The sequence below is a fragment of the Anomalospiza imberbis genome, chromosome 22 (genome assembly GCF_031753505.1).
Source record: "Anomalospiza imberbis isolate Cuckoo-Finch-1a 21T00152 chromosome 22, ASM3175350v1, whole genome shotgun sequence".
Lineage (NCBI taxonomy): Eukaryota > Metazoa > Chordata > Aves > Passeriformes > Viduidae > Anomalospiza > Anomalospiza imberbis.
In genome coordinates this window covers 5,015,169-5,038,932 of record NC_089702.1, presented here as the reverse complement: position 1 = coordinate 5,038,932, position 23,764 = coordinate 5,015,169, and the positions used below count along the sequence as shown (strand labels likewise).

At 68.9% G+C, this 23,764-nt stretch overlaps 3 protein-coding genes across 6 annotated transcripts; 1 reads left to right on the top strand and 2 right to left on the bottom strand.

Annotated features, from left to right (window-relative positions):
- Positions 1-794: 794 nt before the first annotated feature.
- On the top strand, positions 795-23,182 carry PDK2 (pyruvate dehydrogenase kinase 2). 2 transcript variants are annotated; one of them, XM_068211954.1, is made up of 12 exons: positions 795-1,026; positions 2,105-2,246; positions 3,020-3,091; positions 3,317-3,501; positions 3,923-4,012; positions 4,274-4,351; positions 4,691-4,767; positions 4,847-4,945; positions 5,032-5,139; positions 5,788-5,901; positions 5,972-6,120; positions 23,169-23,182. In XM_068211954.1, the coding sequence occupies exons 1-11, from the start codon at positions 909-911 to the stop codon at positions 6,110-6,112; spliced, it is 1,224 nt and encodes a 407-aa protein (XP_068068055.1). In that variant the 5' UTR covers positions 795-908; the 3' UTR covers positions 6,113-6,120; positions 23,169-23,182. The 2 variants fall into 2 exon arrangements, with proteins under 2 accessions (XP_068068055.1, XP_068068054.1); XM_068211953.1 differs by lacking the exon at positions 23,169-23,182 and having other exon boundaries at positions 5,972-6,486.
- Positions 7,128-12,948, bottom strand: SAMD14 (sterile alpha motif domain containing 14). 3 transcript variants are annotated; one of them, XM_068211959.1, is made up of 10 exons: positions 12,753-12,948; positions 12,190-12,241; positions 10,881-11,038; positions 10,140-10,239; positions 9,981-10,068; positions 9,470-9,544; positions 9,213-9,369; positions 8,335-8,442; positions 8,096-8,251; positions 7,128-7,353 (listed from the first exon to the last, which is right to left on the bottom strand). In XM_068211959.1, the coding sequence occupies exons 2-10, from the start codon at positions 12,227-12,229 to the stop codon at positions 7,198-7,200; spliced, it is 1,038 nt and encodes a 345-aa protein (XP_068068060.1). In that variant the 5' UTR covers positions 12,230-12,241; positions 12,753-12,948; the 3' UTR covers positions 7,128-7,197. The 3 variants fall into 3 exon arrangements, with proteins under 3 accessions (XP_068068060.1, XP_068068058.1, XP_068068059.1); XM_068211957.1 differs by having other exon boundaries at positions 7,130-7,353; positions 10,140-10,398; positions 12,753-12,945; XM_068211958.1 differs by having other exon boundaries at positions 7,130-7,353; positions 10,140-10,398; positions 10,881-11,017; positions 12,753-12,944.
- PPP1R9B (protein phosphatase 1 regulatory subunit 9B) lies at positions 14,778-23,379 on the bottom strand. The gene is made up of 10 exons (XM_068211883.1): positions 21,925-23,379; positions 19,406-19,538; positions 19,197-19,317; positions 19,009-19,113; positions 18,609-18,744; positions 18,364-18,516; positions 18,229-18,282; positions 17,763-17,992; positions 16,321-16,417; positions 14,778-14,945 (listed from the first exon to the last, which is right to left on the bottom strand). Exons 1-10 carry the CDS (start codon positions 23,203-23,205, stop codon positions 14,892-14,894), a joined length of 2,364 nt encoding a protein of 787 aa, XP_068067984.1. The 5' UTR covers positions 23,206-23,379; the 3' UTR covers positions 14,778-14,891.
- Between the last annotated feature and the right edge of the window lie 385 nt (positions 23,380-23,764).

Sequence of the window (23,764 nt, the reverse complement as noted above, 5' to 3'; positions counted from 1 at the left end):
GTGTCCCCCCCCATCATCCCCGACCCTCGCCCCCCGCCCCGGGGGTCCCTGTCCCGCCCCACGGGGTTAAGTTATTCCGTGTCTCTCCGTGTCCGTGTTTCGGTGTCGAGTCCCGGCGTCCGGTCGGTACCGGGGGCGGCTGGGGAGGGGGGTCCCGTACCCCCAGCCCCCACCCGGCCCCCAAACCCCCCGTCCCCTTCCTCGCCGGGGCCCAATAAAGCCTCGCTCTGGGATTTGTAACCTCTTGTCCCCTCCTTGTCGTGGCTGCCGGGTTGGTGGGGGGCGGGCTGAGGGTTGGGGGGCTTTTGGGGGTGGGGAAAAAAGAAGATGGGGGGGATGACGTATTCGGGGCACAGCGGGTGATGGGGCGGTAATGCGGGAGCTGGGGTGGGCTCAGACCCCCCTAAAACCTTCGGGAAAGGCTCAAACCCCCCCGAAACGCCCCGGGAAAGGATCTGGGACCCCCGAGGGGCTGATGGGAGCCCCGGTTATGCAAATCAGCGCCGCTGCGTCAGCGAGGGGCGGGGTTATGCCGGGTGGGGCGGGGCCAAAAGCATAGCGCGCGCTGATTGGCCGCGAGGCGCGCGCTGATTGACAACGGGGCGGGCAGCATTCACTTCCTTGAGGGGCGTGGCTCGCGGTGATTGACAGCGGGGCGTGCCCAGCGGATAGGCACGGGGGGGTTGGGGCGGGGTTTTGCTGCATAGCGGGCCGCTGATTGGCTGGGTCCCGTTGATTGACAGAGGGTGTGTTGTTTGCGCGCGGCGCGGCGGGGGCGGGGCCGCGGCCGGGCCCGGGGGGCTCGGGGGGCGCTGAGGGGAAACTGAGGGGACCCTGAGGGGACCCTGAGGGGACACTGAGGGGACACTGAGGGGACACTGAAGGGACCCTGAGGGGACAGCGGGGCCATGCGGCTGCTGCGGTGCCTCGGGAAGCGCGCGGCGCTGGCCGGCGTCCCCACCTACATCGAGCACTTCAGCAAGTTCTCGCCGTCGCCGCTCTCCATGAAGCAGTTTCTGGACTTCGGTAAATAAAGGGAACCCCCCCCCCCCCCCCCCCGCCCCCGACCGCGCCCCCTGCCCAGCCCCGGGACCCCCACCTTGCTACGGCATGGGGATACCCCTCGTGTCGACCCCAGGCCCTCCCCCCCTCGGCGGGGACACCCGGTGTGGGGGCGATGCTCGGGGGAGGGAGCTCCGTGCACACCCCCGGGAATTCCCGGCCCCCTTTCCCAGGAATTCCCAGCCCCCCCTCCCCGGGAATTCCTTCACACACCCGCCCCCAAGGCGTTTCTCCCCTCCCCACCCCTGAGGGGTCTGGGGGCTGCCCCCCACTCAGTGAGTGTGTGGGGCCGGGGTAACCCTGACCCCCCCCAAATATCCCGTTATTATTGGGGACGGGGAGAGTTAACAACGCCCCCCCCCGGGTAAATAAGTGCGGTTGGAACGTGGTTTCCTCATCGGCCCCTTTTGGGGGTGTCCCCTCTGGCCCCCAGACCCCCCTCATTTGGGGCACGTCCTGACGACGACAGCTGGGACCCCCCCCAATCCGCTCCAGTGCCCCCGGGGGTGGGGATGTCCCCCCGTTGCTGTCACCCAGCCTGGCCCTCTCTCGTCCCCTGCTCCCCAGACGGGCTGGGGGCTGCACTCCGGGGTCCTCCCTGTCCCCCCATCTCCATCCCACTATCCCCTGTCCCCAGGGATCTGCCCCTCCAGGGCTTTGGGGTCAGCTGTGCCCCCCCTGCCTTGTGGGATGTTGGCTCCTGCTTGGGGACCTCTCTCCGAGTCCCTGGCCTGCTTTGGGTTCTGGTGCTGGCCCAGCTCCTTCTCCCCTCCCAGCTGCACTCGGGGGTCTCCGAGCCCCAGTTTGGGCTGTTCTGGGTGGCACTGGGCACCCAGCCTGTCCTCCCCAGTGGGCTGAGCACTGTCCCCCTCCCTGTCCCCCACAGTGTCCCCCAGTGTCCCCCAGCCCTCACACCCTCCCCATCCAAGGACCAGAACCTGCTTCTGTCCCCTCTCCCCGCTGCCAGAGGGGTGGCAGTGCCGCCAGCGCTGGCTCTGGGGTGCTCACCCGTGTCCCCCCCGTGTCCCCCCCGTGTCCCCAGGCTCCAGCAATGCCTGTGAGAAGACGTCGTTCGCCTTCCTGCGCCAGGAGCTGCCCGTGCGCCTCTCCAACATCATGAAGGAGATCAACCTGCTCCCGGACCGGGTGCTGCGCACGCCCTCCGTGCAGCTGGTGCAGAGCTGGTCAGTCCAGGCCCTTGGGGACACGGGGACACTGCCACGGGGGCTGCTGGCACTGCCGCCCCCCACTCCTGTGCTGCCACGGGTCCCCCCACTCGCCTGGGGTCCCACTGCCATGGGTCCCCTTGTTGTCACCCTCCCGGGTCCCCTGCGCAGCTCCCATTGCCACCGCGGCTCCTGTCGCTGCCCGCGGGTGCCACCACCACCGTGTGTCCCACAGCTGTCACCAGCTGTCCTCCCCTGCAGGGAGCTGGCATGGGGAGGGGGACAGAGGGAGGGGTGACAGGGCACTCCGCAGCTGGTGCCACGCCGTGCTCTTGGGTGACACGGGCTGCAGGTCCTCTGGGGACACTCCCCTGCCAGCGGGGGAGCCACCAGTGCCACCTGCTCCCTGAAGGGACCGGGCCACAGGATGTCCCTGTCCTGGGTGGGTCTGAGTGTCCCTTTAAATGCCATGTCCCCGTGCCAGTGCCAGCAGCGTGACCCTTCTCCCGGGCCACCACGTGACACGTTGTTTGTCCGGTGTCCTGGGCCGCTGCCAGCGGGATCTGGCCGTGCCAGGGGGTCTGGCCGTGCCACCCCATCACAGCCCCACCCCCATCAGAGGGGCCGTGTCCCCAAGTGCCAGCACTGGGGTGGGACAGCGACCCCTGGTGCAGCAGGTTTTGGGGCGGGGGCCTGGGTTGAGGGGTGCTGGCCCCTGGCTCTGTGTGGTGTCACCTGGGGTGTCCTCTCTGTTTGGGGGTGCCAGCTGTGGGATGACCGTGTCCCCCCAGGTACGTCCAGAGCCTGCTGGACATCATGGAATTCCACGACAGGGACCCCGAGGACCAAGCCACGCTGGGACAGTGAGTCAGGAGGTGACGGCGTGTCCTTGTCCCCAGCTGCGGGTGTCACCTCCTCCCAGACCCGTGCTGGTGTCACCCAGGGTCACCCCGAAGCGCCCCCACCCCCGGTGCCACCGGAGCCAGCTCCGGGTTTTGCCAGCGCCCCCAGCTCCCGGGGAATCCCGGCCTGGATCGGGGCTGTGCCTGGAGCGGGTGTCCCCAGCGCTGTCCCTGTCCCCTGGGCAGGTTCACCAACGCGCTGGTGACGATCCGGAACCGCCACAACGACGTTGTCCCCACCATGGCGCAGGGGGTGATCGAGTACAAGGAGACATACGGGGACGACCCCGTGTCCAACCAGAACATCCAGTATTTCCTGGACCGCTTCTACCTGAGCCGCATCTCCATCCGCATGCTCATCAACCAGCACAGTGAGGGGCTCGGGGGGCTGCCCGGCCTGGGGGCTCCTGGCTGTCCCCCAGAACGGGAGTGTCCCCAGAACCCCCCGGAGTGTCCCCAGGGCTCTGTCCTGAGGGTCCTCCCAACCCCAGGGGTCTGTCCTGAGGGTCCCTGTCATCACTAGATGTCCCCACAATGTCCCCCCATCCCCAGGGGTCTGTCCTCAGGGTCACCTCAGCCCCAGGGGTCTGTCCTGAGGGTCCCCATCATCTCTGGGTGTCCCCAGAATGTCCCCCCATCCCCAGGGGTCTGTTCTGAGGGTCCCCACTAACCCCAGGGATCCTGTCTTGGGCATCTCCCCTGGTGTCAAATGTTCCCCCCACAGCCCCAGGGTCTCCCAGAGGTGTCCCCGAGTGTCCCTGGGGTGCCCCCAGCTCGTTGTCCCCTCCCCAGCCCTGCTCTTCGATGGCAGCACCAACCCCGCGCACCCCAAACACATCGGGAGCATCGACCCCCACTGCAACGTGGCCAACGTGGTGAGAGGTTGGTGGGGTCTGGGGTCCCCACCCCACGGCAGGGGCAGTTTGGGGGGTGGGGGTTGCTTGAAAGTCCTCCTGGCACCACTCGTGTCACAAGTTTGGGGTGACCTCAGCCAAACTGTCCCCTGAGCTGTGCGGTCGCTGCAGGAGACCCCAGGAACGTCCCGGGTCTGTAGGAATGGGGAATGTTTGGGGGTGGGGGGACCCCAAAGACTGCCCCTGTTGGTCCTGGTGGTGCTGAGCCCTCTGTCCCTCCCTTTGCCAGACGCCTACAACATGGCCAAGCTGCTGTGTGACAAATACTACATGGCCTCGCCCGACCTGGAGATCGAGGAGGTCAACGGTGAGGGGACAGCAGTCTGAGGGGACAGCAGGGCTGAGGGGATGGGGGGGCCAAGGCAGGGGGATCGTGGGTGGCTCCTTTAAGTTTGGGGATTCTCAGGTGGCTCCTTTGGGTTTGGGGACCCTGGGGCAGGGGGATTTCTGTGTGGCTCGTTTTGGGTTGGGGTCTGCACGGCAGGGGGCCCTCGCCTCCTTTAGGAATGGGCTCCCTGTGACAGGGGATATTGGCTTCTTTAGGTTTGGGGGGTCCCTGTGATGGGGGGATTCTCAGGTGACCCATTTAGGGCTGGGGGAGGTTTCAGGTCAGGATTGTCCCCACCAATCCCAGTGTCCCCCCCAGCCTGCAACTCGGAGCAGCCCGTGAGCATCGTCTACGTCCCGTCCCACCTGTACCACATGCTCTTCGAGCTGTTCAAGGTAGCCCAGCCCTTTGGGGGGTCGCGGGGGGGGGGCTGTGTGGGACCCCCTGACACCCCCGGGGGCTCTGTGTCCCCAGAACGCCATGAGAGCCACGGTGGAGAGCCACGAGAACAGCCCCCGGCTGCCAGCCATCAGGGTGATGGTGGCCCTGGGCCAGGAGGACCTGTCCATCCGGGTGAGGGACCCCAGCCCCACCCTGGCGGGGGGCGCTCCGGGGAGGGGGGACAGGAGCGGGGTTGTCACCTGCTGTGGTGTCCCCAGATGAGTGACAGGGGCATGGGCGTGCCCCTGAGGAAGATCGAGCGGCTCTTCAGCTACATGTACTCGACTGCCCCCACCCCCCAGCTGGGCTCCGGGGGGGCCCCCCTGGTACATGACCCCCCCCAGGGGAGGGGGAGAGGGAGAAGGGTTTGCGGCTGGAGTGACACGGGGAGGTTTGGGGGTCGTTTGGGGACCTGGAGTGGCAGGGGGAGATTTGGAGGTGGCTGGAGTGGCCTAGGAGTGTTTTGGGGGTGATTGGGGTGGGCTGGAGTAGCACGGGGAGGTTTGGCCTTGGCCTGGCACCTTTTGGGGATGTTTAGGCTGGCGTGGGGACATTTGGTGGCATGGGGGTGCTTGGAAGTGGCACGGGGACACTTTGGTAGGCTGGGTGTGATGTGGGGACTGTTTGGGGTGGCAGTGGGACCCTTTGGGGTGGCATGGGGACCCTTTGGGGTGGCATGAGGACCCTTTGGGGTGGCAGGGGGACCCTTTGGGGTGGCATGGGGACCCTTTAGGGTGGCATGGGGACCCTTTGGAGTGGCATGGTGACCCCTTGGGGGTGGCATGGGGACCCTTTGGGGTGGCAGGGGCCCCTGTGTGCATTCTGGGGCCCTTTGACGGTGCCACCACGACCGCTGGCAGCGCCAGGGGACACTCCTGGCGCTTCTTGGGGCGCTGTGGCGAGGCCAGGGGTGCCCTGGGGGTGCCCCCTCAGCCCTGGGGACCCCCCCAGCCCAAGTGCCTCGTCCCCCCCAGGCTGGCTTTGGCTACGGGCTGCCCATCTCCCGCCTCTACGCCAAGTACTTCCAGGGGGACCTGCAGCTCTTCTCCATGGAGGGCTTCGGCACCGACGCCGTCATCTACCTGAAGGTGGGTGCCCGTGCCCAGCCCCGGCCTGGGGGGGCGCAGGACCCTCCCTGAGCCCCGTGCCCCCACCCAGGCGCTGTCCACGGACTCGGTGGAGCGGCTGCCCGTGTACAACAAGTCGGCGTGGCGGCACTACCAGGCCAGCCAGGAGGCGGGGGACTGGTGCGTGCCCAGCACCGAGCCCAAGAACACCTCCACCTACCGCGTGCCCTGAGCCCCCCCCGGGCCCCCCCAGGCACCGGGACCCCTCAGCCCCCCCACCCACGAGGTGTCCCCGAGTGCCCCAGGGGGTGTTTGGCATTCGGGTTCTTCAGGGGGCTCCTTGGGAAGTGTGGGATGTGGGGGTGTCCTGGTGTCCCCGCCTTGGTGGCACTTAGGGACAGAGATGGGGAGGGTTGGAGCAGTGCCTGTTGTTCCTTCACTGCCCCCCCCCGAAGTTCCCACCTGCCCCAGGGGGTGTCCCCCATCCCAGCAAGGGACTGGTCCTTGTCCCAGTAGGACCAGTAGCACTTCCCTGCACCCACAGCCCTGATGGAGTGGGGGGACCAGGCCTGAGCACCCCCCCCATGTTCCTGTCCCTGTTCCTCCCTTTTATTGCACTACTGAGCTGTCCCCACCCCCACTGGCTGTGACCTGCTCAACCCTCCCCCCCCCTCCATTCCCCAAATTCCCCCCTGACCCTCCAGACCCCTCCCCACTGGCAATAAATTGGATGTTGACTGAACCTCTGTGGTGGTTTGTGGTCCTGGTGGCTCAGTTTACCCCCTCCAGCCTTGGGAGGGGGCTGAGGCTTCAGTCCGGGGGTGGCACCTAGGGACACAGGGCCGGGGGAGCTGCTGTGTGCCCCCCCCCAGTCAGGTGACACCGGTCACTCCGGTTTGCACTGGCCCTTGATACCCTTTTATTTCCTGGGGTGGCCTCGAGGGGCCGCGTTTGGGGCTGGGGGGGGGGCGGGGTTCACTCCCCGCCCCCGATTTGGGGGTGCCCGTGTGTAGGGGGGGGGTCAGGTCATGCCCTGTCCCCTCCTGTGCCAGGGGATACGGGGTGGGGAGGGGGCTGGGACCCCTCGGGGGTGGTGACAGGTGCGGGTGACAGGACGGGCTGGGGGTGTCCAGCCCCGGAAAGGGGCCCGGGGGGGGGCCGGGCTGGGCGGGGAGGGGGCGGCTGGAGCCGGGGGTGGGGGGCAGGTGCTGCTCCCCCCACCTGCCCCCGCTGTCCCTCGGCCGTGCCCCGTGTCCCCGGCGGTGTGTCCCGAGGAGGGATGTGGGTGGGGAGGGGGTGCGGGGACCCCCCCCCCGTTCAGCTCCGCCGCTGCTCCTGGTCCTTCTTCTTCTGCTTCTCCCGCTGCTTCTCCGCCTTCTCGCGGGCCTTGCGCTCCCGCTCGGCCGCCAGGCTCAGCTCCTTCAGCCGCCGCTTGAGCACCGCGCGGTCCTGGGAGCTGCCCACGCCCAGCGCCTGCGGCAGCGCGGGCTGGGCACGGACACCCCCGGACCCCCTGCCCCGGGACCAGCCCCACCCCGGGACGCCCCCCGGCCAGCAGCTCCTTCCAGAACCGCCCGTCCGTCCCTTGGGATCGATCCTTGGGATACCCGGGCCTCCCGCCCCATGGAGCGGCCAGCTTGGGCAAAGGGGTTTGGATACCGGTGGAAACCTCCTTTGGGGTACCCCGGACTCTCCCAGACCTTCCTGCCCCACGGAATCCCCCACTGGGGTACCCCGAACCCTCCCAGACCTTCCTGCCCCATGGAATTGGGCACCCCAAACGCTCCCAGACCTTCCTGCCCCATGGAAACCTCCTTTGGGGCACCCCGAACTCTCCCAGACCTTCCTGCCCCACGGAATCCCCCACTGGGGTACCCCGAACCCTCCCAGACCTTCCTGCCCCATGGAATTGGGCACCCCAAACCCTCACAGACCTTCCTGCCCCATGGAAACCTCCTTTGGGGCACCCCGAACTCTCCCAGACCTTCCTGCCCCACGGAATCCCCCACTGGGGTACCCCGAACTCTCCCAGACCTTCCTGCCCCATGGAAACCTCCTTTGGGGTACCCCGAACCCTCCCAGACCTTCCTGCCCCATGGAATTGGGCACCCCGAACCCTCCCAGACCTTCCTGCCCCACGGAATCCCCCACTGGAGCACCCAGACCCTCTCGCCCTCCATCTTTTGGGGCCCCTGGAGCCCCCCCGGCCCCGCACCTTGAGCTTGGCCCCGTCGAGGTGCAGCAGGCGGGGCCCGTCCACGCCGCGCTCCGCGAATTCCCGCACGTAGCGCTCCAGGCCCAGGCTCTGCAGCCACTGCCCCACCTGGCCGCACGTCCAGCCCGCGGCCGCGCCCGCCGGCTCCTCCAGCAGCTGTGCACGGGGGTCAGCCGGGGGTCCCCGGGCCACCTAGGGGGGGTACACCCCCGTCCCCGAGCCCCCCACGCCGCCCTCACCTCGTCCGAGGACTGGGACAGGGTGTGGTAGGGGTACGAGCACTTGGGGGAGCCGGGCAGGCGGGGGCTGGCGCTGGACGGCGGCGAATCCTCGCTCAGCTCGGAGTCCTGGGGCAGCGAGAGGAGCAGGGCTGGGCCCACAGCGACCCCCAGAGCCACCGCAGAGCCCCCAGTGCCCCCAGAGCCACCGCAGGGCCCCCAGCGACCCCCCAGAGCCACCCCACAGCTCCCAGTGACCCCAGAGCCACCGCAGAGCCCCCAGCGACCCCCAGAGCCACCCCACAGCTCCCAGTGACCCCAGAGCCACCGCAGAGCCCCCAGTGACCCCTCAGAGCCACTGCAGAGCCCTCAGTGACCCCCAGAGCCACCCCACAGCCCCCTGTGACCCCCAGAGCCACCCCACAGCCTCCAGTGACCCTCTGAGCCACCCCACAGCCCCCAGTGACCCCCAGAGCCACCCCACAGCCCCCAGTGACCCCCCCAGAGCAACCCCAGAGCCACCCCACTGCCCCCAGTGACCCCAGAGCCACCGCAGAGCCCACAGCGACCCCCAGAGCCACCACAGAGCCCCCAGTGACCCCAGAACCACCCCACAACCCCCCAGTTGGGCTGCCAGACCCCTCAGAGTGTTGATCCCCCCACAAAGCCACCCCAAACCTTGAAGGCTTTGGCGACCCCCAATACCTGTCTTGACTCTACAGGGCTTTGACACCCCCACAAAGCCACCCTGACCCTATGGGGCTTCGAGTCCTCTCCCTGTTGCTACCTGACCCTACGGGGCTTTGTCCCCCTGTCCCCAGAGCTGGTGTCACCTCCTCTCCTAGAGCCACCGAGCTCCCTAGGGGTCCCCAGGCCCATCCCCACTGCCGGGCGCTCACCTGCGAGGTGGATTTGGCGGGGCTGAGCCCCTCGTGCCGGGGGGAGCCAGCGGGGGACGCGGAGCCGGGCGAGCCGGAGCCCCTGGCGCTGTCCGAGAACCAGGAGAAGGGCAGGAACGGGGACCCTGAGGGGCGGCCAGGCCCCTCTGCCACCTCCCTAGGGACAGAGCAGTGTCAGGGGGCGTTCCCAGGTTGTCCCCAGGATGTCCCCAGGATGTCTCCAGGTTCTCCCCCTGCCCGGGGGTGGGATCCCTCACCTGCTGCCCATGGACAGGCGGTTGCTGCTCTTCTCCTTGCGGCTCTTCCCAGAGGATGCCCGGCGCAGGGTCACCCTGGGGACAGGGGTGGTGACCTGAAGGCTGGGGCACCAGGACCCCCTCCGTCCGTCCATCCATGGATCCCTCCATCCATCCATCCATCCATCCATCCATCCATCCATCCCTCCATCCATCCATCCATCCTTCCATCCCTCCATCATCCATCCATCCATCCCCCATCCATCCGTCCGTCCATCCATCCTTGGATCCATCCATCCCCCATCCATCATCCATCCATCCCTCCATCCATCCATCATCCATCCATCCATCATCCATCCATCCATCATCCATCCATCTATGACCTCCATCCATCCATCATCCATCCTTCATCCATCATCTATCCATCCATCCATCCCCACAGCCCTCTGTCCCTCCCCATCCCCCCTCCTTCCCCCTGTCCCCCTCTGTCCCCTCCCCATCCCTCCCCCCCTGCCCAGGGACGAGCTCTCACCCCAAATCCAAGAACTTCCTCCGTGTTTTCTTATCGAGCCCCACGGTCGGGCTGGCGGGCGAGGGGGGGCTCATGTCCCGGCTGTCATCTGCAGGGGTGGCACCGGGCTGTCACCCACTGTCCCCCCAGGAGTCCCCAGGGGGCTCAGGGGGGTCTCACCTTCGCTGTGCTGCCGGGGCCGGCGGTCGCGGCGGGCGAAGCCGGGGGAGCTGTCGGAGCTGGGGCAGGACTGGGGCGCGGGGGGGCCCGAGAGCCCCTCCTGGGACGGGGTGTTGGTGAGGGGCCGGTAGCGGCTGAGGGGGGGCGTGGGGGCCGGGGGGTCCCCCAGGCCCGGCCGTGCCACCCCCGGCTCGAAGGAGAAGCCGTCGGTGCGGGAGAAGGGCGAGGGGGCCGGGGGGCTGCCCTCGCCCTCAGTGCCCTGCGGGGGCATGGGCAAGGGGGGTCAGACCCCTGCAGCCCCCCGGAGCTGTCCCCTCGGCCACCTTCCCTGCCCCCAAACATGGCATCCCCCAACCCCATCCTTGGTGTCCACAGTGCCCCCCAGGCCTGTCCCTGGGGTCCCTGGTGTCCCCAGCCCCTGTGACACCCCCAGCCCTGGTGTCCCCAGGATCCATGACACCCCTCTGCCACCCCTGGGGGCTGCAGTACCCCACGCCCCTGTGACACTCCCAGCCCTGGCATCACCTGAGGTCCCCAATCTCTGTGACCCCCAGCCCTCGGTGCCCTCCAAGTCCATCCCTGAGGTTCCCAATCCCTGTGACCCCCCAGCCCTCAGCGTCCCTCGACTCTGTCCCTGACATCCCCAGTCCCTGTGACATCCCCAGCCCCCGGTGTCCCCCAAGTCCATCCCTGAGGTCCCCAGTCCCTGTGACCCCCCAGCCCCGGTGTCCCCCATCTCACCGCGGCCTCGGGCCCCTCGTCGCCCTCGGTGGAGCTGGCGCTGTCGCGCAGGCGGGAGCGCGAGGGCCGCTGGCGGCGGCCGCGGGCCAGGAGCCGGGCGCGGGCCTTGTGCAAGCTGCTGTCCAAGCGCGGCGTCTCTGGAACCACAGCGGTAAAATCTGGGAGTGAAAGAGAGACCGGGGCAGAGAGAGACAGACGGACGGACACACGGACACCGGGATGGCGTGGGGTGGGATGGAGAGAGCAGGGACGTGGGGGTGGATAGGGGGATGGACAAGGAGGGAGATTGGGTGGATGGATGGATGGATGGATGGATGGGGGATGGATGGATGGATGGACAGACGGATGAATGGATGATGGATGGATGATGGATGGAGATCATGGATGGATGGATGGATGATGGATGGATGGATCCATGGACGGACGGATGGATGGGGGATGGATGGATGATGGATGGATGGATGGATGGATGGATGGATGGATGATGGATGGATGGATGATGGATGGATGATGGATGGATGGATGGATGGATGATGGATGGATGGATGGATGGATGGATGGATGGATGGAGGGATGATGGAGGGATGGATGGATGGAGGGATAGGGGATGGAGGGAGAGATGAGCAGGGAGAAGGGGACAGGGAAGCGTTGGAGGCAGGTGGACAGACAGGGAAGGCCAGCCCAGTGGAGAGGGGACAGAGGGACAGGGACAGACGGACAGGGCAGGAGAGTCAAAGGGCAGGTGGGCGGTCCCAGGACAGGAGGGGGCACAAGGAGAGGGAAGCATTGGGGACATGGGTGGGGCACCCCGGTGGGGCAGGACAGGGGACAGGGGGACAGAGAGAAATGTTCAAAGAGATGGCCCAGCATGGGGTCAGAGGAGTGGGGTGACCCTGAGGACAGAGTGTCCCCGTCACCCAGGAGGGACACACTTTGCCCAGGTCCCACCGGGATCCCCCCAATATCCCCACCCTGCTCTGACCACTGTACCCCAATCCCACCTGAGGGGTGGCTCTGGGCCATGTCCCCTGCTATGTCCCCAAGTCCCTGTCACCCCCTGCACACCCCTGTGCCTGTACCCCCATTCCTGTGTGCCCTGGATGTGTCCCCATGTCTTTGTCACCCCCACACCCCCGCGTGTGTCCCCATGCCCCCATCCCCAGGCACATCCCTGTGTCCCCAAGCACACATTGTCCCCAAGCCCAAACACGGGAGGACACTGAGGGTGGGCGGGGACCCACGGGTGGCTCTGCACCCTCTACACCCCTCGGGGGGTTCTGCACCCCCGCCCCCCCCCACAGGAACTCACCAAAAACCTCGTCCGTGTCTTGCAGCTTGGAGACCGACATGGTGGGACAGGGCTGGGGACAGAGGGGACACTCAGGGGGAAGGACCAGCCCCTCTGTGCCTCCCCGTGTCCCGCGGGACGGGGGGCTGGGGACATCCTCTGCAGAGCGGCCGGGAAGGGGTTAAACCCCCCCGCCCCCCGGTGCTCGGGGAGTCTCGGGGAGGGGAGCGGGGGCTCCTCGGGCCTCGGCAGCATTTGGGGGGGGGGGGGTTGAAGCAGCCCCGGGAGGGGCCGGTACCGGCGAGGGGCTGGACCGGGGATGCTGGACCGGGAATGGCGATCGGGGATGGAGCTGGACCGGGAATACCGAACCGAGAGGATGGGGCTGTCCCGGGGGAGGGGCACTACCGGGAACGTACCGAGGCTCTGCCGAGGCTGTACCGGGGCTGTCCCGGGGGAGGGGCACGACCGGGAACGTACCGCGGCTGTACCGAGAGCTGTACCGGGGGCTGGAGGAGTACCGGGGCTGTACCGGGGCCGCTGTCCAGGGGTGACGCCCTGCCCGATCCCCCCTCCCCACTCACCCGCGCTCCTGGGGCATCCTGATCGCCCCCGGTCGCCTCGGGCCGGGCCGGGCCGGGGTCGGGGCCGGGCCGGTGGCGGGGCCGGTGGGAGCGGAGGGCGCTGCCGAGCCGCCCCGCCGGGCCGGGGGCCGCGGGGGGGGCACAGGAACCCGGAAACGGCGGGGGCGGCGGGGGCGGGGTCTGCCCCGCCCGGAACGAGCCCGGTGCCGAACGGACACCGTGGGGGGGACACCGGGACCCGAGGGACAGCAAACACACGCGGGGTGCTGAACGGACAGCGCCGGGGGGGGCACCGAGGGCACGGGGACACCGGGCACGGAGGGACACGCGGCGGTGCTGAAGGGACAGCGACCGGAGGGACACGGGCACGCCGGGCACGGCACAGCGGTGCCACCCGCCCGCCACAGGCTCCCCATCCTCCCCAGTGCCCCCCAGCCCAGGGGGCTCCTCCCAGTGCACCCAGTCCTTCCCAACCCTCCCAGTGCCACCCAGTGTCCCCCATCCTGCCCACTCCCCTGTGCCCCCCCGGCTTCTTCCCACGACCTCAAATCACTCCCAGCCCTCCCAGTTCCCCCCATCCTTCCCAGTGTTCCCAATTCTTCTCACCCCCCTCCCCAGTGCCCCCCACCCCTTCCTAATCCTTGCCGTGACCCCAAATGATTCCCCACATTCCCCCCCCACCCTTCCCAGTCCCCCCCAGTGCCCCCCCCCCGTCCCATCCGCCGGCAGAGGGGGGCGGGGGGTGGGGGGGGAGGCCGAGGCCGCGGTTGCGGGGCGGGGCGGGGGTGGGGGGGTCGCGGTTGTGGGGCGGGGGGCGCTGAGAGCGGGAGCGGTGCATACATAGGTACATTATATATAGTATATACACCCACAGGTACACGTGTGAGATTAAATAACCCCGGCCCCCCCCCCGGGGCTCGCGCTCCCCGGACCCCTCCCCCTCTTAAATAGCCCCCTCCCCCCTCCCCAAGTGGCTCCAATCCAGTCGGACCCCCCAGCCCCGCCCGCCCCCCCCTCCCCCCCCCCGCCGCCCCACGCGCCCCCCCCCCGCCTCCCCTTCCCAGTATAACCAGCTCTGGCTCCCAGTTGCCCCCACATCCAGTTACTGTCGGAGACTCGGGGGCGGGGGAGGGGGGGGGCAAAATAGAAATGAAAATTAAAGGGGTTCCCCCCGGGCCGAGAGGGCGGGACCCCCCCCCCCGGGCCGGCGGGGGTGGCCGGAGGTCGGGGGGGGGTGTGTCCCAGCCCCAGAGAAATGCTGTGGTTTTTGGGGGGAGGGGGTATTTACAGGTGAGGGGATGGGAGCATCGCCCCCACCCCTGAGGGGACCCCCGTGTGTCCCCCCCGCCCGGGGAAGGCGAAAGCCCCGGGCTTGGGGGGGGGCGTTGGCGGGGCCGGGGGGCAGCAGGGCGTCCCCACAGACGGGTGCCAGGCAGCCCCCCCTTTCCCGGGGGGGGGCAGTGGGGCTGGTGCCCCCCCATCCCCTGCGGGGTTGGCAAAGGCTCGGGGGTCCCCCCCTTGCCCGGCGATGGTGGCACTGAGTGGGGAGGGGGGGGAGGACACTTGGGGTCCCCCCCATGGCGATGGTCCCGGGGTCGCCTCGATGTGGGGCTGGGGGTGAGTCTGTGGATGGCGGGGGGGGGCAAAGACCACCGCCCCCCCCCGGCCGTGCTCCAGCGAGTCCCAAGAGAAGGAGCTGGGTCTGGGGGGGCTTCCAGGGTCCCCCCCAGCATGGCTCGCATTTGGGGTGGGGGGGGACATTGCCCCGTGTCCCCTCCCCCCAGCGTCCAGCCAGGTGCCAGCTGTGTCTGGGGGTGAAGGGGGGGAGGGGGGGGGTCACGTCGAGGGGAAGGGGGGGCCTGGGGGGGGCCGCGCCCCCCCCCGCGGGTCCATCACGTCACCACGAGACTCACACTGGACACGGACACGAACGCGGGGTGTCCCCCCCCGACCCCCCGCGAGCCCCCTCCCGCTGTCTGTGCCCCCGTGGGGGGGTGGGGGGGCACCAGGAGGGCCTTGGCGGGGTCTCACCTCCCCCCACCCCCCCGGGGAAGGGCTGGGAAGGGGAGGGGGCAGGGCCGGGGCTTGGCGGGGGGAGGGGGGCCCCCCCCCCCAGGATCGCTGCGGTTTGAGGGTGGTTTAGGTCGGGTTGGAATTTTTCAAAGTCTGCAGCTTGGCCTCCAGTTCGGAGATCTGAAAAACAGCAAAGGGGACAGGTCTCAGCGGGGGGGGGCCGGGGGGGACACACCGGGGTGGGGGGGACACGGGGACACGCATGGGGACGTGGGACGGGCGGGGGGACACGGTGGGGGTGGGGGATACAGCCATGGGGACAGGGAAATGGGGGGGACGGATGGGACAAGGGGGGCAGGACATGGGGGGGACAAGGGGGGTGGAGGGTGGGGGCTGGCACAGGGGCGACAGGGAAGACAGGGATGGGACAAGGGGGACAGAGGGACACGTGGGGGACAGACTGGGGACACAGGGGTGACCGGGGGACACACTGGGGGACACACGGGGGTGACTGGGGGGACACACGGGGGTGACTGGGGGGACACACGGGGGTGACTGGGGGGACACGGAGGTAACTGGGGGACACACTGGGGTGACTGGGGGACACACGGGGGTGACTGGGGGACACAGAGGTAACTGGGGGACACACTGGGGTGACTGGGGGACACACGGGGGTGACTGGGGGACACAGAGGTAACTGGGGACACACAGGGGTGACTGGGGGACACAGAGGTAACTGGGGACACACTGGGGTGACTGGGGGGCACACAGGGATGACTGGCGGATACACAGGAGTGACTGGGGGGCACAGGGATGGGTTGGGATGGGGAGGGGGCTGCAGGCAGGTGCTGGGCGAGTCTCTGTGGGATGCCGGGGGACATTTTGGGGGTGATGGAGGTGGCTGAGTGGTGGTGGGGGAGCCTCTGCTGGGTGTTGGGGACCTCCCCGCTGTGCCCTGGTGCCCCCCGGCCGGGCAGGGCCGGCCCCTCCCCCGTGACCCCCCGGGCGGGATCCTTTGGGATCCGGTGGCCACGGGGGATCCGCTGTGCCCTGCACGGCCCCGGCCCCGCGCTGGGGCCGCCGCAGGATCCGCAGGTCCGTGGGGGGATCCAGCATGACCAGCATGGGATCCCAACGGGAGCGCGCCGGGCCCCGCGCTTGGCGCCGGTCACCGGGATCCCGCGGATCCCCCACGCGCCACCGGGATCCACAGCCCGGGGAGATCCCTCTCGCCCTCTTAGGGGATGTCAGGCCCCAAAGCTGAGCCCGGGCAGATCCGCTGCAATCCAGAGCGAGATCCAGGGCCGGGAGAAGACTCGGGCGCCCGAGCAGATCCGAGCAGATCCCGAGCGATCCGGCGGCGGGAGCAGGGTCCGGTGGGAGCAGATCCCCCACGATCCGGCGTGGGATGCGTGGCTCAGTCCAGAGGGAGCCGGCGCCCCGCAGAGCTCCGGCGGCCGAGCAGATCCCCGGGATCCATCGCTGGGAGCGGCGGGGCCGGGCGGGGCCGGGCGGGGGGTCAGGGACATCCCGCGTCCCGGCGCCCCGTGCCCACCTTCTCCTGCAGCTTCTCCATCTCCTCCTTGTGCGCCAGCTCCGACTCCTCCAGCACCCGCCGCTGCGCCGTCTCCTTCTTCAGGAACTCGATCTCCCTGTGGGGACCCGCAGGGTGGCTGCTGTGGGGACAGCCGGGGACGTCCCAGGGGGACCCCGGGGTTTGGGTGCCAGGGCAGGACCCTGCTGGGTGGGTTGTGGTGCCCAGGGATCTCCCGGAGGATGGGCCATGCTCAGGAAGGAGCTGGTGCCTCACGGATCATGGGATCCGGGGAGGGTTGGGATCGGGAGGGAGCTCAAAGCTCATCCTTGGGCAGGGACACTGGCCCAGGGTGCTCCAGGACGGAGCCATGCCACGGGGAAGGTCCCTGCCAGTGGACAAAAGGTGCCCAGAAGGATTTGGTGCCCCAGGGATGGGTCTGAGTCAAGGGGAAGGAGTTGGTTCCCCAGGGGTGAGCCCACGACCAGGGAAGGTCCATGCCCGGAGCCAGAGAGTGCCCAGGGAGGATTTGGCACCTCAGGGATGTGACCCTGCCCGAAGGATGGTCCGTGCCCAGGGACAGAGAGTGCCACGGAGGAGTCAGAGCCCCTCGAGGTTCCACACCAAGGGCACAGGGACAGGGGCTGACCGGGGAGGATCCGGTGTCCAGGGATGGACCCATGGCCAGGGATGGACCCATGGCCAGGGGATGGACCCATGGCAAGGGATGGACACACGGCCAGGGGATGGACACACGGCCAGGGGATGGACCCATGGCAAGGGGATGGACCCATGGCAAGGGATGGACACACGGCCAGGGGATGGAACCATGGCAAGGGGATGGACACATGGCCAGGGGATGGAACCATGGCAAGGGATGGACACACGGCCAGGGGATGGAACCATGGCAAGGAGATGGACACACAGCCAGGGGATGGACCCATGGCCAGGGATGAACACACGGCTAGGGGATGGACCTATGGCAAGGGGATGGACACACGGCCAGGGGATGGACCCATGGCCAGGGATGGACCCACGACCAAGGGATGGACCCATGGCAAGGGATGGACCCATGGCAAGGGGATGGATACACGGCCAGGGGATGGACACACGGCCCAGGGATGGACCCATGGCAAAGGGATGGACCCATGGCCAGGGAAGGACACACGGCCAGGGGATGGAACCAAGGCCCAGGGATGGACCCATGGCCCAGGGATGGATACACGACCAAGGGATGGACCCATGGCCAGGGATGGACCCATGGCCCAGGGATGGACCCATGGCAAGGGGATGGACACACGGCCAGGGATCCAGGGATGGACCCACGGGGATGGAGCCATGGCCAGGGGATGGCTCGACCCACTGGCACAGTCTGTACCCAGGGACAGGGGTGCCCGGGGGGAGGGGGTGGGACACCCTGGGGACGGGTTCCTTCCCGAGGGGACACCGGGAGCTGCCCTCACTTCTGCTGGTACTCCTTGATGAGCCGCTTGGCCTTGCTGTACTTGCGCTCCAGGGTCTGGTACTGGGCCTGGGTCTCCTTGAGGTGCTCGTCCACGGCCTGGCACAGGTTCTGCGCCTCCATCCAGTACCCCTCCAGCTTCTCCATGCGCTCCTTGTTCTCCTCCACGCTCTGCTCCAGCTGGGCCTTCTCGGCCCTCCAGCGCGCCTTCTCCTGCTCCAGGCACTGCAGCTGGGGACAGCGGTGTCACCACGGGGTGTGGCACAGCCAGGGAGCGGGGTGGGACACGGCACAGCCAGGGGATGGGACACGGCACAGTGTGGCATGACATGGCACAGCCAGGTGACAGGCAGGACACGGCAGGACGTGGAATGGCCCATGCAGGGCAGGTGGAGAAGGACATTCAGGGTGCTAGGGCAGCTGTCAGGGTGTCCCCCCACCCCCGGGCAGCCAGGACCCCCCCTCACCTTCCTCTTGAGCTGCTGGATCTCAGCCTCGGTCACGGCGTGTTTGATCTGGAGCTGTGGGAGAGCCGGGGTGGGCACGGGGTGGGCACAGCCCCCCGGGCAGGCACCCCCTGCCCTCTCCCAGCCCCTCCTCACCTCCTTGAACTTGTGCACCAGCTTCTCGGGGTCCATCTCCACGGGGGACAGCGTGTCCTCGTTCTCGGCCAGCTCGAACACCTCGATGGCCATCTCCCCGCTGGGGAACATGGGGCTCATCTCCTCCTCCTCGTCCGTGGCGTACTCCCCGGTCTGCGGCGGGCACGGGCCGGGGTTGGCACCTGGGGGTCCCCACCGTGCCACCCCCGGCCCGTGTCCCCTGCCGGGCAGCGCTGTCCCCTCACCTCCTCGTCGTCCTCGGTGTACTGGGTGTAGCGCTGCTCCATCATCTCCCGCTGCCACCGCTCCTGCTCCAGCGTCTGCTGGATCAGCTGCGCCACCTCGCTCTGCTCACCCGGCTTCTCCCGCCCGATCAGGAACCTGGGGGGCACCGCGGGTCACGGGGGGGCACAGCCAGGGGACAGCCCTGCAGCTCTCCCTGCAGCCCTCTCGGGTTCAGGAGGTGTTGTGGGGGCTGGGGATGAGTTGGGAGCACTTTGGGGGGCACCGGGGTGGCACTCTGGGGGGAGACGGGGGACTCGGGGGACAGGCTGGGGGGATGGGCTGTGGGGCAGGGATCCCCGGGGGTTTAGCACGGCCTGGGGGGGTCTCAGGGCTCCCACCCCCCCAAGGCCCAGCTCGTACCGGACACGGCCCTTGGTGTTCCTGAGCACGGAGGCGGCGAAGCTCTGCGTGACCCCCACCAGGCTGGTGCCATCCACCTCCACGATCAGGTCGTTCACCTGGATCCTGGGGACAAGGGCACGGTCACAGCCCCTGGCCAGCTCCGGGGCACAGCTGGCAGCCCCGGCCCCGCTGCCCCCCGGCCGTACCTGCCGTCCCGGTGGGCTGCTCCCCCTTCCGTCACGGTCTTGACGAAGATTCCCAGCTTTTCCAGGCCCATGTCGGCCCCCGCGCCCATCCCGATGATGCTGATCCCGAGCCCTTCCGAGTCTGTGGGGACACAGAGCCGTGTCCCGCCGGGGTGGCACCTCCAGGGTGCCGCAGGGCGCCCGGGGGGCGCTTTGGGGGCAGGACCCACCTTTCTCCAGCTCCACGGGGAAGAGGTCGAGCCTCTCCACCCTCTTCTCCAGCTCGTACTCGGCCGAGGCTGCCATGGGATCCACGTCCTCATTCCGGCGGTCGTAATCCTCGTTGGAGTAAGTGCTGAACACCTGGGGGGACGAGGGAGGGCTCAGCCAGGGGGGAAAACCCCACAGGTGCCCCCCGAGGAACGCTGGGGTGGGACCGAGCCCGTGGGACCCCGGAGAACCCTGGCCCCAAATCGTGCCATGGAGCGAGGGGGAGCTGCGGGAAGGACAAAGGGGTTGAGGGTGGCTCTGGGACAGGGGACGGTGCCTGGACACCCTAAACCCTCCCTGGCTGACCTGGGCTGGGCCACCAGGCTGCTGTCCCCAGGCTGGTGCCATGCCCTGCTCCCTGGGGGCTGTCGGGGAGGGGCTGGCCGGGCCTGGCAGATGTCCCTGGAGGGGCCCCGGCCCCTCGGTGCCTCCGGAGCGAGTGGATTAGGGACAGCACACGGGATAAAGCCTGGCCACAAAGGGCATTAGGGCTGAGTGTCAGGGGACAAAGCCTGGTGACACCCACGGACGGGCAGGACCCACGCGTGTGGCACCCAGGGGTGACAGGGAGGAGCAGGGCCGGGGATAGACCGATGTCCCCCTGGGCTCAGGCAGTCCCTGGGGGGCTGTGGGGGTCCCCTGCTGTGCCCCCCATCCTGTCCCTGGGTTCTGGGGGATTTGGGATGTGGGGGGGGGCCTGCAGTGGGGAAGGGACTGCAATGTGCCCCCACTGCTGGGCTGGGTGGGGGTCACCAGTGTCACCCGCCCCCCCTCCCCACAGTGGGTTTGGGGGGCTCAGCATCACCCGGGCAGGGGTCTGGGGTGCTCTAACACCTGGGTGTCCACCCCACCCACCCCCACCTGCCCCTTACCCCCCCCCAAGCTGAGAGCCTTTGGGTTGAGTAGAGCACCCCAAAAACCCCAATGCATGGGGTGGGCAGAGCACCCCAAAACCCCCACGCATGGGGTGAGCAGAGCACACCAAAACCCCAATGCATGGGGTGAGTAGAGCACCCCAAAACCCCCATACATGGGGTGAGTAGAGCACCCCAAAACCCCATCCATGGGGTGAGCAGAGCACCCCAAAACCCCCACGCATGGGGTGAGTAGAGCACCCCAAAAACCTCATCCATGGGGTGAGTAGAGCACCCCAAAACCCCATGCATGGGGTGAGTAGAGCACCCCAAAACCCCCATACATGGGGTGAGTAGAGCACCCCAAAACCCCATCCATGGGGTGAGCAGAGCACCCCAAAACCCCCACGCATGGGGTGAGTAGAGCACCCCAAAAACCTCATCCATGGGGTGAGTAGAGCACCCCAAAACCCCCATGCACAGCCAGGGCACCTTCCCCAGGGCTGGGCTGGCTGTGTCCCATGGGACCAAGGCCACCCTCAGCGTGCAGCCCCCCAGCTCACGGCCACCACTGTCCCCCGGCCGGGCCACGGCAGTGGCTGTCCCCCGTCCCAGGTGGGGCCACCCACCCGCTCTGACTCAGAGCCAGAATATAGGCCGGGCTCTAAAAATAACCCGGCTCCGGCACAAAGCAACCGCTGCTCCTGCGGTCGGGGGGATCCGTGCCGGAGGGAACACCCCGAAATAGCTGCACGGCTCCTTTATCCCCCCCGCATCCCGGGTGGAGACCCCGAACCCCGCAGGATCCCTGCCGGGAGCGGGGGGGGGGTGCTGCCGCCCACCCGGCCACGCTGCCGAGCCACTTCCCCTTCCTCCTCTTCCTCCCCTTCCTCCCCTGCCTCCACTTCCCGAAACCGTCCTGGGCACGGGGTTGGGCACACGGGGGTGGCACATCCCCCCCCCCATCGCCACCTTGTCCCCAGCGACCCCCGGGCAGGGAGGAGCCCCGGCCCCGAGGGATCCCCCAGCCCCTCACGCTGGAGGATTTCGGGCATCCCCACCCAAAATATGGAGCGGTTTTGGCCCGGCCTGGGCACGACAAAGGGGGGTTGGCACTGGGTGCTGTGCCTGGCCCACCACAGCGGGTCCCAGTGCCACCTGTCCCCATCACACCGGCCCTGGGGGGTCCAGGAATGGCCGTTCATTAACCAGCTCGTTAGCCAGGCCCGGGGCCTGCTTCCCCCAGCACAGGGACAGGGACAGGGACAGGGACAGGCAGGTACCCCTGTCCCATGGGAGGCACAGGGCATGAGGACACAGACCCCCAGCCCCTTTTTCTGTCCCTGCCAAAGGGGTGATGGTGTGGGGGTCACAAACCCCAGTCTGGGCTGCCCATCACCCCGGGGTACCCCTCACTCTGGTACCCTCACCCTGGGGCACCCATCACCCTGGGGCACCCATCACCCTGGTACCCTCACCCTGTGACACCCATCACCCTGGAGCACCCATCACCCTGGGGTACCCCTCACTCTGGTAACCTCACCCTGGGGTACCCCACACCCTGGTACCCTCACCCTGGGGTACCCCTCACCCTGGGTGCCCTCCCTCCCTCCCTCCAGGCTCACCTGGATGGGGGCCGTGCTGAACTGGATCTTGCGGTTGGGGACGGGCTCCTCTTCCTCGGACAGCCCCGGGATCTCCACGCAGCCCGACTCGGGCTCGTACAGCCCTTCGGCCTCCTCCTCCTCCTCCAGCCCACTGCCCCCCGAGTCCTCCCCGAGCCCGCTGTAGGCACTTATGTCCACCAGATCCGCCTCGGAGAAGTCCTCCTTCTTGGCCTCCTCGGAGCCATCGCCCTCCTCCGCCCGCTCGCCCTTGACGCCCTCCTCGCCCGTGGCCGCCCCCGAGCCGCTGTCCAGCCGGGGGGCTGCGGCCGCCAGACCCTCGTCCCCTTTGGCCGGTTGGGGCGCGGGCACCGCTTCACCCGCCACCGCTGCCGCCTCCTCCTCCTCCTCGCCCTCTCCACTCTCCTCCACCTCCACGGGCTTGATCTTGCAGACCTCCTGCACCCTTGGCGTGGCTGCTTCCTTCTCTACCGGCCGCCCGCTCTTCCCGGCCGCCTTGTCCTCGTCCTGCGGCCGGGCACGTGCCGGGGCGGCGTGGCCATCGCCCGGGCGCGCGGCCTCGGCGCCGGGCGCGAACACCCTGGGCCGCTTGGCCACCACCTTGGCGTTGAGCGGCGCGGCCGCCCGGCCCTGCGCCTTGTGCAGGTTGTTCCTCAGGTCGGCCTTCTCGAAGACGGCGCTGAGCTGGCTCACGGTGGGCGACACGGCGTCGGCGTCCAGCTTGTCCAGGGACTCGGTGCTGCCGTTGAACCTCACCACCACGTCCAGCTTGCGGTCCTGGAAGCCGGCGCGCTCCTTGCGCAGCAGCAGCTTGGTGGTGGTGGCCTTCTCCTGCGGGCTCCTCTCGAAGATCTTGCGGGTCTCCTGCAGCTTGGAGAAGGGTTTGTCGGGCTTGGAGTCGAAGCGGCTGACACGCTCCGAGACGCTGGTGCCCAGCTTGAGGAGGCTGCCCTGGTCCACGCCGTCGCCGAGGCTGCCGGCGCGGGGCAGGGACAGGCGCACCGGCTTCTCCTTGGCCTTGGCCAGGTCGCAGGCGCCCTCGGGGCCGGGCGCCGTCCCCATCTGCAGGAACATGTTCTTGATCCGATGCACGTTGGAGCCATACTTCTTCCCGCGGCTCTTCTTGCCGTCCTCGCCATCGGCCTCCTTTGTGGGCGCCAGGGCCTGGATGGTGGCCTCGTAGGCGTTCCGGTGCGGGGACGCGCTGCGCAGCCCCCCGGCCCCCGCCGCGCCCCCGGCCGAGGGGGCCCCCCCGGCCCCGCCGGCCTCGGTCCTCAGCATGGTCCCGGCGCCCGCATCGCTCGCCGCCACCGCCGCCGCTGCCCCCGGGCCCCGCGCCCGCTACCGCGCCATGGGCGGGGGGCTGTGCCGGGGGGCTGTGCCGGGGGGCAGCGCTGCCCCGGCCCGGTCAGGCCATGGCCATCCCGCGGGCCCCTCCGCCGCGGCGTTTCTTCCTTCCTGCCTTCCTTCCTTCCTCCCCGCTCCTCCTCCTGCTCCTCTTCCCCTTTCTGCGCGCCGGTGATGGAGCCGCCGCCGCCGCCGCCGCCGCCGCGCTCTGCCCGCCCCGCTGCCCGCAGAGCCCTCTGGGTCTGAGCAGCGCTCGCTCTTCCTCTTCCTCAGCCGCGCTTCGGCCTCAGCGCCGCCGCCGCCGCCGCAGCCCGGCCATGGGGACCCCCGCGCGTCCCCTGCGGTCCCCTCCCCACGCCCGCACCGGGGTCCCCTCCCTGCGGCGGGGCCCCCCCGGCAGCCGCGCTGTGCAGTGTGGGGCCCCCCCACGCCGGCTCGGCCGCTGGTGCCACCCCCCAGCTCTGTCCCCGCGTGTCCCGTCCCCCCCCCAGTT

Excerpts from the sequence above, each read along its gene's own strand:
- PDK2 (XM_068211954.1), top strand. The coding sequence starts at position 909 with ATGCGGCTGCTGCGGTGCCTCGGGAAGCGCGCGGCGCTGGCCGGCGTC. Across the intron at positions 2,247-3,019 it reads GTGCAGCTGGTGCAGAGCTG|GTACGTCCAGAGCCTGCTGG; the intron begins GTCAGTCCAGGC and ends GTGTCCCCCCAG. Across the intron at positions 4,946-5,031 it reads AGGAGGACCTGTCCATCCGG|ATGAGTGACAGGGGCATGGG; the intron begins GTGAGGGACCCC and ends TGGTGTCCCCAG.
- SAMD14 (XM_068211957.1), bottom strand. The coding sequence starts at position 12,229 with ATGTCGGTCTCCAAGCTGCAAGACACGGACGAGGTTTTTG. Across the intron at positions 11,039-12,189 it reads AGACACGGACGAGGTTTTTG|ATTTTACCGCTGTGGTTCCA; the intron begins GTGAGTTCCTGT and ends TTTCACTCCCAG. Across the intron at positions 9,370-9,469 it reads CGCCTGTCCATGGGCAGCAG|GGAGGTGGCAGAGGGGCCTG; the intron begins GTGAGGGATCCC and ends CTCTGTCCCTAG.
- PPP1R9B (XM_068211883.1), bottom strand. The coding sequence starts at position 23,205 with ATGCTGAGGACCGAGGCCGGCGGGGCCGGGGGGGCCCCCTCGGCCGGG. Across the intron at positions 18,283-18,363 it reads TGGTGCACAAGTTCAAGGAG|CTCCAGATCAAACACGCCGT; the intron begins GTGAGGAGGGGC and ends GCTCTCCCACAG. Across the intron at positions 16,418-17,762 it reads ATCAAGGAGTACCAGCAGAA|GGAGATCGAGTTCCTGAAGA; the intron begins GTGAGGGCAGCT and ends GGGTCCCCACAG.